At 36.2% G+C, this 12,883-nt stretch overlaps 1 protein-coding gene across 2 annotated transcripts in view; it reads left to right on the top strand.

Moving 5' to 3' along the window:
* Window positions 1-12,883, top strand: part of LOC149838131 (uncharacterized) — a 55,486-nt gene that overhangs the window by 15,075 nt on the left and 27,528 nt on the right. The window contains exons 2-7 of one of the 2 annotated variants that reach the window (XM_090007598.1): window positions 7,933-8,043; window positions 8,230-8,304; window positions 10,043-10,096; window positions 10,425-10,549; window positions 10,920-11,073; window positions 11,164-11,298. In XM_090007598.1, coding sequence (XP_089863724.1) covers window positions 7,933-8,043; window positions 8,230-8,304; window positions 10,043-10,096; window positions 10,425-10,549; window positions 10,920-11,073; window positions 11,164-11,298 — 654 coding nt within the window. Of the gene's footprint in view, window positions 1-7,932; window positions 8,044-8,229; window positions 8,305-10,042; window positions 10,097-10,403; window positions 10,550-10,919; window positions 11,074-11,163; window positions 11,299-12,883 lie in introns of both variants that reach the window. The other variant, XM_090007596.1, reaches the window with a different exon arrangement.

The following is a 12,883-nucleotide window of genomic DNA, read 5'->3' as shown; positions in this document are numbered from 1 at the left end:
CCTAGAGAAATCATCAACAAAAATTACATAATATAATATGTATATCTACCTTTTGATATGACCGGTGTTGGACCCCAAACATCCAAATGTATTAACTCAAGTAGCCTAGAGTAAACAAAAGTTTTATCATTAAATGGTAATCTCTTTATTTTACCAATAATACAATCTTTATAGGCAAAATTTTAAGAATTACAAAATTTTCCTAAACTTGAAAAAAGTTGGATTTTGGATACACGAGGATGACTAAGTCTTTTGTGCTACAGATCCAAGTCCAATTTCCGAACACTATGACAAAAAGTATTCTTAGGTAATTTTAAAAAATCAATATAGTAGAGACTTCTTTGTCTATGGCCTCCTCCGATAAGCTTTCCTGACTGACGATCCTTTACCCAACAACCATTAGAAGAGAAAGAGATGTTATATCCATAATAAGATATTTGAGAGATAGATAAAATATTTAAATTCAATTTGGAAATATATTTAACTTTTGGGATAAAAAATCTTTTGGAGTTTTGAAAATTTTCAAAATTTCTTATTCTTTTTGTTTCAAGAGATGTACCATCGGCTATGAAAACATTTGACACACTTGAGTTGTTATGACATTTAGACAAAATATTACTATTTGAGGTCACATGAAAAGAAGCACCAGAGTTAAGAAGCCAAAGAGATTTACCAGGATCGGAAAAAGATGAAACAATTGCTCTGGTTGAGGCGTCAGTTAAGGAAGATGCTCATTTGAGAAGAGGTTAAAGTATTTCCATTAGTTGCACTATAGATACGGGTGCATCTTGATTGCTTTGGTCTTTTGATTCTTGTGATAAGCTGATCGAAGCTACTTTCTTTTCATCTATTTTTTTTAATTTAGGCATTGAGGCCTATAATATCCTAGTTTATGGCAATGGTGACAAATTACTCCTTTTTTGTCATAATCATTGTCTTATTTTTCGAAATGAGGTGGCCTATAGGTGCGCATATAATTCCTTGGTCTTGACACGGATAGAACAAAATCATCTTCATTTTTTTGAGTATGTTTTTTTAGCCTATTCTCCTCCATAGTTAATTCCTCAGTAGTGTTAACAATAAAGAAAACTTTTCCTGTATATAGAAGGGCCGATTTGGTGGTTTCAAATTCCGGCCTCAACCCATTCACAAGTTGGTAAAAGTGTTCCATATCAAGTCACGAAGCTTGATATCTTCGGGACAATGTCACTTTGGCTTAAGAAAAGTCAACTCTTCTCAAAGTTCGGACAACTCATTATAATATTTTCTAATACTTTTATCTTCTTGGGTCATAGTTTACACTTTGTCTTGTAGATTGCACACATGTGCAATATCTTTAAGGGAATACATATTTTTAAGGTATTCTCAAGCCTTATTGGAATGCTCAAACTTTGCAAGACTAGTGCATTTTTTAATATCTATACTATTAATTAGCCAAGACATGATCTTGGTGTGCTCCATCCTCCATTCTTTTCATTTTTCTTATATGTAGCTAATACCTTAGTTTTTCTCTCCGTCCGTGGGGGTACCTCTTTCTCATTTTCTTTTTTTGTGAGGATTAGTTTTGGTTCCGAATCAGAATTGGCTACATAATTGAAGTTCACAACCCCTTTCCCTAAATATGGTGTTTTATAATTGAAGCCCACATTACGTAATTGATATCATTTAGTTTAATGAACATGATGGTAACCTTATCATTGTCATCCATTCTTACAAGGGTGAGAGAGAGAAAGAAGATGAGAGAGAAAAGAAAGAAGAATGAGAAAGAGGAGAAAGAATAAGAGCACAATCACGATTCCGCGATCCCTGAGTAGAGTCAGCAATCTCTTTGAGGCAACGAACCACTCATTTCTTCAACTATATAAACACAAGAATACTTGAATCACCGAAAGGAGAAGAGACAACTTTTTGCTTCAATGGTGCGAAAGTCGAGGTAGCAACTTTCTAAGATCCAAGAGCTTGCTAGCTTTGTTATCATGTAATGAAACGAAGACCTTCAACAAAAGCACAAATGCTCACAACAAGTGTCTATTAAATACACTAACCAAAACCTACAAAAGGGCACAAATGAGAAAGCTCAAGAGTAAAAATAATAATCTTTATTTTAATCACATAAAATGCTTAAAAAGCATTGATACAAAGAAAGGGGAGTTACCCCTATTTATACACATTAGAGAGAGTAAGAGAGAAGCCTTGAATAGGCCTTGAAAGGATTCAAAGAGAGTTATTAAAGCTAGTCTAGCTCCAACGCCTCTTAAACTAGTCAACAACAAAGTGTTGACTAGTTTGAGTCTATGTCACATAGGTGCGGGTGCGACACTTTAAAAAAACTTGGGTTTGGGGTGCGGGAGGATATATATATATATAATATTTAATAGTTTAGAGTAACACTAATGAAATAAAAAACAATTATCATAATATCATCAAATCAGTTAATCATGCATGCAATAAATCAAATTAACAATCTACAATTCTATTCTTCATTATAAAAACTAACACTATAATTAAATCAACCTAAATATATTATAGAAACAATCAAACAAGTGAAGTAGAAAAAAAATAAATTATACTGTATACTAATAAAAAAAGCAAATAATGCATAATTACATACCAAAAGTATATCCTATACAATTTATATAATGATGAGGTAATGGATCCTAATAATTTTCTGCTTCATCATCAAATGCGTCATAAGAAGACTAGGCTTAGAGAAGTCCATGTTTGTAATGTTGAAATTATGCTCTCCTTCTAAGTCACACTCTTCTAGTTTTACATTCCAAAATTTGAATGATCCTTGTCTGCATTATAAATTCAATTTGAAAATGTTAAATACAAGTATATTTAAATGAAGAAACTAAGAAATAGTCAAATAACTAAGAGAACAATTAGTATATGTATTCATCATTGGTTCGCGAAAGCACTCGAAGATTAGAATGAACATATACTAAATCCTCTGCACGCTTGCTGGTGAGTTTGTTTCTCTTTATGTTGTGGATTTGAGAATATGTGCTCCAATTTCTTTCAGAATATGATGAAATAACAGACTGGGATAACAATCTCAATGCAAGACGTTGGAGAAAAGGTGTTTCTGATCTATATGTTGACCACCATGTGATAGGATCTATATTCTTCTCCCCTCTCGCTATTAATGTCTATTCAAGATGATTTTTTTTAAACTCTTGTGTGACTTGATTTAAAATATGCGATTCTCGATAAAATCCTGTCATACAGATATTTCTATGCCTTGATAGCTTTGAGTCTAAATTTGGAGGGACACGACCAACACCACTTTCCTGCCACTTCTTTGCATAATATTTGGGATTGAGAGAACGTGCCATGCAGTGCAAAGGAGTGTTGCTCTTATCCCATCTTCTGACTAAAATTGAATGAATATGATTAAATTTTTTTATTTTATCCAATGTAAGATTTTTTCCCTCATTCTTGAAAACTACAACTTGTATTTTTTCAATCATATTATCCCACATTTCATAAACTTTCTGAAGCATGAGCTGATCCTTATCAACTTCTCTCAACATTTTACAAATAGGTCACGTAAACTGAAGGAAGTATATGATTCTATCGCAAAACTCATCATCAACAATGAATTTTTTAATTTCTTGAGCCTTGAGAACATCATCAGCATGATAGATTGTCCAATTCTCATCAGTCACCATGGTGGTTGACAGCAAAATTCCTAATGCTTTTGACATTTTTTCTAATTCCTCAATCCATGAACATAGAGCATATGTTAGTGAATTTTCTTCTTTTTTAGTCTTACAGATGTTCTTGAGGGTCAGATTCAAGCTGTCTGCTACATAGGGAGTCCAAAAAATATGAGGATACTGACTCTCTAAACTTACTGCTGCACTTTTATAAACTGGATCATTGTCTGTGATGATTTGCACTACATTTTTATCATCCACTTCTTTTATTACTTCTATAAACAATCCCTTCAAATACTTAGCATTTTTATATTGCCCAGATGCATCAACTGCTTTCAAGCATACTGGGCCACTAAGTGAAGAAACAATGAAATTAATCAGTGGACGCCTTTGAATATCTGTCTACCCATTAAAAATAATGGAAACTTCATTTTGTTCCCATAAAAATTTCTTAATCTCTAGCAATCTCTCTTCTGCAAGAATTGTCGTTCGTAGTTTTTCTGAGCTTGGAGGTACATAGCTACTCAAGTTACAATTTGCTAGTGAAGTAATTAAATCCTTCCAATAAGGATTTCTAGCTGCATTAAATGAAAGTTAACTAGAATAAAAACACCTCCCTGCTTTTCTATCCATCTTCTCTCTTTCATATGTATTGAATGATGCTTGTATCGTTCCTCTTCCTCCTACCTCAACTTTTTTTTAGCATCTTTTTGGTAGCTTAAAAATGGTACAATAATTACACAAGAATCAATCATTGTCTTCATTTTCTCATATTTATCTTGTATTGTCTTCACATTGCCTCATCAGCTCTTTTGCATCCTGAAATACCATGTCCTGATATCTTCAACAAATGAGCCTAACTCTTGTGTAAGATCCAACATAATCTCTCTCACAAAACTTGCATCAAAATCTCTTGTTTCTACCACCTCCTCCAGTTTTTTCAAGCTTATCCACATGTGCTCATAGTGGTCTCCCATCACAAACTTTAATCAACACTCTCACTACCACTACCAACAACAATAGCATCTGAACTTATATGTGGGGATGAGAATGACATAAGTCATTTTCCTTTATCCATCATTTTTGTCCTTAAAACAAAAAAAATATTATATTAAAATAAAATTCATAGAAGAAAACAGAAACAATAATCAACGATGAAAATACAGAACTTATAAATAACAAAATCAGGAAAATGACATACTTACAGAATATTCAAGTGAGAGAAATCGCCATAGATTTTATAATTAACACACGAAAAGAAAAGCTCAAAAAAGGAGAAAATTCTTCATGTAAACTCAACAATATTGCTTTCTTGCACTCAACATATATGCCCAAGAAAAGTGAATAGAAGCAAAGACCAATCTAGCACTAATGTGTTCCAAAATTAACAGGTTAAACCCCTTATGTCCAACTAGTTGAAATAAAGATTGATGTATACACAAACCCATGCCACAAAAAATATGAAACAAAAGCAACTAAAAGACTCAATAGACCAATTTCAAGGCACCAACTTGCATAGAAATCCTAAAACAACCTCGATAAGAATAGATGCAGAGATACAAAAGACACCATTTTGTTCGCGTATTGATGACAACACATATACGAAACACCCCCATGAAAAACAACACTTTGTTCCCAAGTTTCACGAAAACCAGGCATTTTAACCATGGCAACGATTATAATGGATTGAACGATCACATAAACCATGAGTCAAAACAACAAATTCAGACATTGCCAATGATAAAACAAAACAACAAATTTCAACAAGAAAACCCCCAACTTTGTTTTATTATAGTGTTTTCAAACCTTACTATTGGCTCAAGGTCGTAGTTTTAATATGTAGTTAGCTTTAAGATATAATTTTGTCGAAAACTATCATAGAAATATAAAAACCACAATTTTGGTTCCTCTATCTCCATAACGAGAGAGAGAGAGAGAGAGAGAGGTCATTTTTTATGCAGCGGCAGCGCACACTTAGGTATGCCCTTTTTTTTGAAGAAAAACGTCAAAAGTATAACTCATGAGATGAGTGGTTGCCCGCGTGGCCAGAAGGGTGCTTGCGAGGGTACTGAAATAAGGTGCCATGGCTCAGTCACTGATGTAAGGCAGGGTGGTCGTTGGGCTCCACCTGGGGTTTTCCTAGCTTCGACAACAGTTCCTCATCCTCAAATAAAAAAAAAGTTTGTAGAAGCTACTCATCCGACACGATCAAACAAGTTATGACCACCTTTGAGTGAGAGAGATTGAAGGAGGTTGGGGAGAGAGAGATACACGGAGGGGGGAGAGAGAGGTACAGAGAGAGAGGCGGGGCGGGGGTTTAGCCGAGAAGAGTGAGAGAGACAAGGGGAGAGAGAGAGAGAGAGAGAGAGAGAGAGAGAGAGAGAGAGAGAGAGAGAGAGAGAGAGAGAGAGAGAGAGAGAGAGAATGAAGGAGACATATGCCGCGTCGGAGTCGCAGTGCCGGAGATGAGCTGGGTTGGAGACGGCTCAGAGGAGAAGAGGAGGCGTCGGGGTCGGGATGGGGGGGGATTTTTTTGCCCTAATCCCCCTCCCAGCCCAATTTAATGGGGATTTTTTTTAAGTCCAGAATTGGACTATTAAGACCTTGGGTGTGTTGATCGCACCCTAGTGTTGGTTTGATCGCACCAGGTGCCGCACTCGAGTCGTGTCGTGTTGACGCATGTGCAGCACCCGGCTGGCCGAATCCCTGCGACATAGGTTTGAGTCTAGTTCAAAATGAACTAGACAAACTAAAAAAAAGAAAAGAAAAAAGAAAAGAAAAGAATATATAAATATACATATATTATATATATACACTTTTTAACACTTCCACTTAGCCCAACGCTTCCCAAGGGTAGTTTGGTCATTTCCTCAAGCTTAACGCCCCCTTAGGGCATCCTCATCCTTGGGCTAAGGAGAAAATCTCTCCAAGCCATGAATTCCATAATGGAAACATCCCATTTTATGAAAGTCTATAAATACTTGTATAGAAGTCTTGTGAAGGATTCCATTTGTCTAATTCATTTCAATTGAGTCTGTCTCAATTTGGGCATGCTAATTTTTAGTAGGAATTGGCTCTTTCTTAGAAGATATTTGGCTTCTTTGAAAATATTCCAAAGGAGGTACCTCCCTCTCCACCCCCCCCCCCCCCCCCCCCACCCACCCACCCACACACACACACATTCCAAACCATGTGCACACACCTTCTTAAAACCCTGTACATCTCTCACTCTCTTTCCCTTATTCACGCCGTCCTCTTTCCTTTCCCCATTCACTCCTCCCCTAAGCCCTTTCTCTCTCTCATGCCCCACATAAGATTCCTCTCTCACTGTCTCTCTCTCTCTCTCTCACACCTCTCTCTCTCTCTCTCCCTCTCATGTCTACCTAGTTTCTCTCTCTCGTCCTTGCCATCTCCAACCTCATTCACGCCATCTCCAACCTCATTCACGCCATCCCCAACCTGGGCTGCTACCATTTGGTATTAGAGCAGGTCGTCCTCAATTGCTGGAGCAAAGATCATAGCCGACCCAACATTTTCTGTATTATATCTGGCATCTCCACCGTTGGATCTACTGGAGCAGTCCTAGAAGCGGAGATCAACCTCGTCTTAAGCATGACCTCACCCGATCTGCCATCTGATCTTCGTCAAGGTTTGATCCCTTTCTTGTAGCGGTCCTGGGCAAGACAAATCCTTGATCTACAAAGGGAGTAACTCAGATATTGTATTTTTATTAGTAAAAGCTCTAGAACAAACAATTTGTTCTTTTTTTTAAATCTTGTGATATTACATGAGTTGTTTAGCATGTAAAAATCATGTTATTGTGATATTTTATGTTTTTATCAGTAAAACCTCAAGGAAAAAAGTTTGCTATATATAAATATATCTATATATATATTAAAATTATTATTTTACCTATTCTTTCCTAAATATTGAGCTTTATTTATTTTTCTGTTATTTTAGTGAAAAACCATGATAAATACAAAAGATCTGAATTTCTTATGAGAAATTGTTAGCCATTAAATTGCCATTTTAAAACTATGGGTTAAATTGCATGTGAGCAGAAACAATAAGGTTGTGATCTTGTTGTGGAATCTCAAAATAAGTTGCAGTTTGTTCATAGTGGTAGAGCAATATGGTTCGTTTATTATGTTTCTGTAGAACTAGTTATTGTTGGCAAGTGTGTCATCAATTTATCAATGTTTTATGTTGGAAGTTGCCAATCAAAATACAAAAATGTTGACTGCTACCACTAAATCTTTGTCCAACACAGGACAAAAAGATGCTTAAAACTGCTGGGCGTTTAATTGCATTCACAATTCTCTATCAAGCTTATGCTGCACAACAACTGTCTTCAAATCCCTTCATTTCTATTCTCATCAGTGTAAGTAGACATGTTCTGCTTTGTGGCTTCTAAAATTATGAGAACAAACCTGTGTATTTAATTACTTGACTTTGAAGTCTTTGATAGCAGTCATATCGGTGGCATTGAGTTGTCAGCTGCATGTCCTCTTATGCTTACTGTCGTTTATTAATACCCTAAATGCTTTTAAGACTTTATGTTTCACAGGTAGCAGGTGATGATACTGCTGAAAAAGTTGAAAGGGCGTTCATATTGAGGTTGTTGGGGCCTGACTTTCTTCAGGTATACACTCAGCCCAAAGGTTTTGGGGTGTTAGTGCACTTAAATTTTTTTTATATGCTTGTTTTATTTGAAACCTGAGACAATTAGCTGCAGCGTTTTAGCTATTTGAAATGTTGGTTTTATTTAAGCCCCAAGGTGGATCTCACAGGCATCACTTTGAAGGGGTATTGAAGTATTGTCCAAGAAGCACAACTTCTTGTGAAGATGTTGCTTTAATTAATTCTGTGAAATATGTAGCACTCGAAATAAAAACTTTAGGTATCATACAGTGTATGAAAACAAAAATGTAAATAAAAATAAAATATCATAAGTAAAATCACTTGTACAACCATATGTACAAGTCCAAATCACTTGCATGGACTTGTACAACCATATTTGCAAGTCCAGATCACTTTCTAGTACTTGCAGATGATCACTTGCACTTATGACCTGCAAGTCTAAAATCACTTGCACGTGCAAATCTCAGAGCATTTATACTTGTGCAAATCCAATATAGCAAAATTGAACATTATCTATGCACTCGCTCAAGGAAAAATTTAACCTCCACTTGCGTGTCTTAATTCACTTGCACTTATGCAAATACATACCCACCAATATAGCAACCCCTTATTGCTAGCCACATCACATTTTCTAAGGAATATCTCAATGTGAGCTTTCAAATGGGAATCTAAAAAATCATACCTACCAAGATACGGATCAATGGTTTCCTCTATAAGATGGCAAGTCAACTAGAAATTGTGTGTGGTGTCTGTGGGTGTTCATGCGTGCGCGCATGCACGTGTGTGTGTAAAAGTCTGGTGTTCCTCAAGAATGACAAAGACTGTTACAGAGAAACCAGAAGATTAGAGAGGTGCAAAGGCTAAAAGTTCAGCGGATAGGCAGCATGTTTGCATCATAGGGAGGCAAAAAAAGACCGAGTTTAGCCATGTTCCCTTGAGTGTAGTGCTTTCCAAGACACTTCTACAATGACCAGAATGCTCTTAGTTAATGTAACAACCTTATGGCAGCAGGAGCATCTTAGCCTTCATGACTGTTTGAAATGAATGGGCAGGACATTGTATACACATATTTGAACTACTGCAGCATGAGTTTCTGTCATGTGAAGAGTTCATCTGGAAAAAGAGCATATTTTTGTCTGTGATGAAGCTAGAGAGATGGGGCCTGGCCTTTTTAAGCCTTTGCCAGCACGTATGGTCTTGTACACAAGAATATATAGATGCATACTACTCAACAAGAATCTTAAGGATATAACGCCTTGACTTAGCATACATGGTCACTATACTACCTTGGTACAACTGTGACATGTGCCATCCGTGACATGGATTATGAATGTGACACACTGTGCTTCTTCCCCTGCCTGTTTTATGCAACTGCAAAACCTAGAACTCTGGATGTTGGTGGCTTTGGCAATTTCCATTTTCCCATTTAAACCCTTTGTTGCATTATTTTTATTAGTAAATTTGGTAGGCTTGGATATTTCTTTCATATAAACTGTAAATCTGTTGTGTGTGTGTCAGTCGGTCTTGCTTCCATCCACTTTTTTGCATTAAATCTTGGGTTTTTTAATCACAATTGAATATTCTCTTCTCTTGATTTTAATTCAGTCAGATGAGATATGTTCTATTGGATATTATATATATTTTTTGCATTTGTTTATTAAAGTCTAAGTTTATTTAGTCATTTATCTGCCTGCCCTAGTTTTGGTTGATCCACAATCATTCTGAATGTGAAAATGCAGGTACTTAAGCAGACTGCTATGGATTTTATTAAAGGATTTGACCCTTTATCACATGTAAGTTCGTTGGTTTTAATGCTTGGTATCAGTTCGACAATTGTTGAGGAGATTCTCTGCTTGTGTTTCAATGGATCTGTTTTTAACTGCATATTTAATAACTGTGAAAATAATGCACTGGACCTTCCCGAAGATTTGAGGGGAAATAGCATCTAGTATAACTTCTATTTGTTGATCAATGCCTTCTCCATTCATCACAGTCAGATTGCTAATGCTAGTTTGACTGTGTGTATGTAGTTTACTGTATTATGGTTAAGCTTCATTCATTGAACCAATGATTGTTCACAGTTCTTTGATGGTTGATTAGGTCTACCTACATCATGAACAGTTACAAAAGCAATATTGTGAAAAGGCTGCTTTGGAACCCTATAGCTCTTTGTCCAAGTCTTCTGCTGTTAAAAATGTGATACCAGTTCCCGACATTCCCCATGGATGCGATGCAGATTCATCAGAGTAATGTTTCTTCTCTTTTTTCTTTAATAAGAAGTAATGCTTTGTCGAATTGGTTTATGGATTTCTAAAGGATGGATATAGTGTCTAGAGTTCGTCATGTACATTCTCAGTTTGTGTTTGCATTTGCTGCTTATTCAATCAAAACAAATATAAATAACCAACTTACTATGTAAAATGTATAAAAGATGACCATGTTAGGTAGGCTTGACCAATCAACATGATCTTTTTTCCCCTTTTTTGTTTTTAATAGGAGTGATGATTACAAAATCAAGGGAAGTTGCTAGGTGGAAGTTTGTGCAGTCTGGAGTCATAGTCATTCCAATGGTATACATGCTACATTGTTCTGAGTCTGCTGTCCTGCTTACTTCAGGATTGAGTTCTCACATGCTGAAGCTAAACCAAAAATTGGTTCTGGGAACAGAGACACAGCAATTATGGGATTACTGCAGAATTTGTCACTAGAAGGACTATCTCCTCCATGGATTAGGCCTCGTCCACCTAGTCTTCCTATACTTGTTGGAGAGGCAAGTTTTGTACATGCACTGGTATGCTTATAGTATGTTGAAACTGCTCATTGAAAACGTAAATAATTTTTTTTTCTTGATTTCTGACAGCTCTTGTGGTTAAATCCTGAAAACAACCATGAGCTACTATGGGATAAAGGTATGTGTGCGGATACCAGTCGAGGTGCGGTAAGGGATTTAATAGCAAAGGCCCTGAAGGGGGCGCTTTCTCCTTTCCAGCAAGAGGTATTTTATGTTTACAATATTGTGCCTCCAGCATGATTGTCTATACATGTCATTTTATCGCTTAATTGGCAACATAGTAATCATGACAATTACTGCAGTCATATGGATATCTGGAATGTGTTCTAGGATTCTGCTGTTTTAAACTTTAAACTGTTTGCCACTCCTAAATGGTATTACTTCAGGGTACGGGAGGCTGGATCAAAGATTTGACAGAAGTGGATGGTTTTTCTCTTCTAGGATTCTGCTGGTTTAAACTTTAAACTGTTTACCACTTTCAAATGGTATCACTTCAGGGTGTGGGAGAGAAGATAGTCTATCTCATAAATTGAACCTGTTTGCTTGCAATTTTCTTGTGTGCAAATGAATCAAATGTGCGGATGAGTCATTTATGCATCTGAAAATGAGAATATGGTTTCAATTTGCAGGTTTGCCCACGTGAAATGGAAATCACACCAGATATGAGTAAATGAATTAGATTTGATTGTGAAAGTGGCATTGTGTGAATCATTTGCACATTGCAAAATTTGCACAGTTATACAAACCTGTGTGAAAATTCCCTTGTATGAAACATAATCTCACAATTGCGAAGATTCAGATTCATATTTGGAGCGAAGCAGACATGCCCTTCATTGCATAGATCTCTGCATTAGAATCTGATTTCTGCTTCCCAAGAAGTTATACAGGTTTTTGTGTAGGTTCTGTACCAGAAAATAACCGAATAAAATAGAACAATTAAAATCTGAAGGCACTCTAAAATGTAATGGTTTCTCTGGCTTGTTAGATGCACATTGAAGCAGTATGATGTCTGTCTTTGTAATCTCATTCATCATCTAAAACCAGGATAACACATTTGATTGTTTGTTTGATTTATGCAGGAATGACATTGATTATGCTGGCTTATTTGATGCACATCGAACAAGCAAACTGTCTTATCTCTTGAGCTCATGAACTATTGTAGTTTATTTTGTTAACAATTTGGTTCATATTTGTTTAGTTAAATGAGCCAAACATGATCTGTTTGTTTAGTAAATAAACCAAATCTGAGCTAGGAGAAGAGATCAGCAAAAGTTGATGTGGCTCATTATGATAGTGTCTAAAGATTAGACATGCAAAAAGTTGTCACTGTGAACGATGGTAACCTATCGGTAAACACTATGTTCTCTTAAAAGTTCGATTGCAGGTCACAAGTTAAGTACAACCCCTTCCCTTTGTACATTTTCTGCAGATTTATTTTAATAAAATTTCTATTCATGCTCAGATCAAGCCAAATTGAGCTTTCTAAGCTTGGCAAAATTCAAACTCAGGTTTGGCTCTTCGAGTTCATTTAAACTCGAGGACAAACTTGATCCTAGCATTAGACAAACCAACCAAACTTGAACGACCTAAATTCAGGCTTGGCATGTGCAGCCCTATGTGGTAATTCAACTTTATAGAAGTAACTTCTGAAAAAACATTTGGAATATAGTTTTAATACAACTCGAACAATGGCTGTCTTCTCCAGGCGGAGCCTGTGGGAAACATTTGGGAAGCATCAAAGTAGTTAATGAGAAATACTTGGAGATGTGGAGTTCATGTTTCTAAAAGT

Source organism: Nuphar pumila, chromosome 5, assembly GCF_984573655.1.
Source record: "Nuphar pumila chromosome 5, dmNupPumi1.hap1.1, whole genome shotgun sequence".
Lineage (NCBI taxonomy): Eukaryota > Viridiplantae > Streptophyta > Magnoliopsida > Nymphaeales > Nymphaeaceae > Nuphar > Nuphar pumila.
Note: the sequence above shows the minus strand (reverse complement) of the source record. Positions and strands in the feature narration are given on the sequence as shown.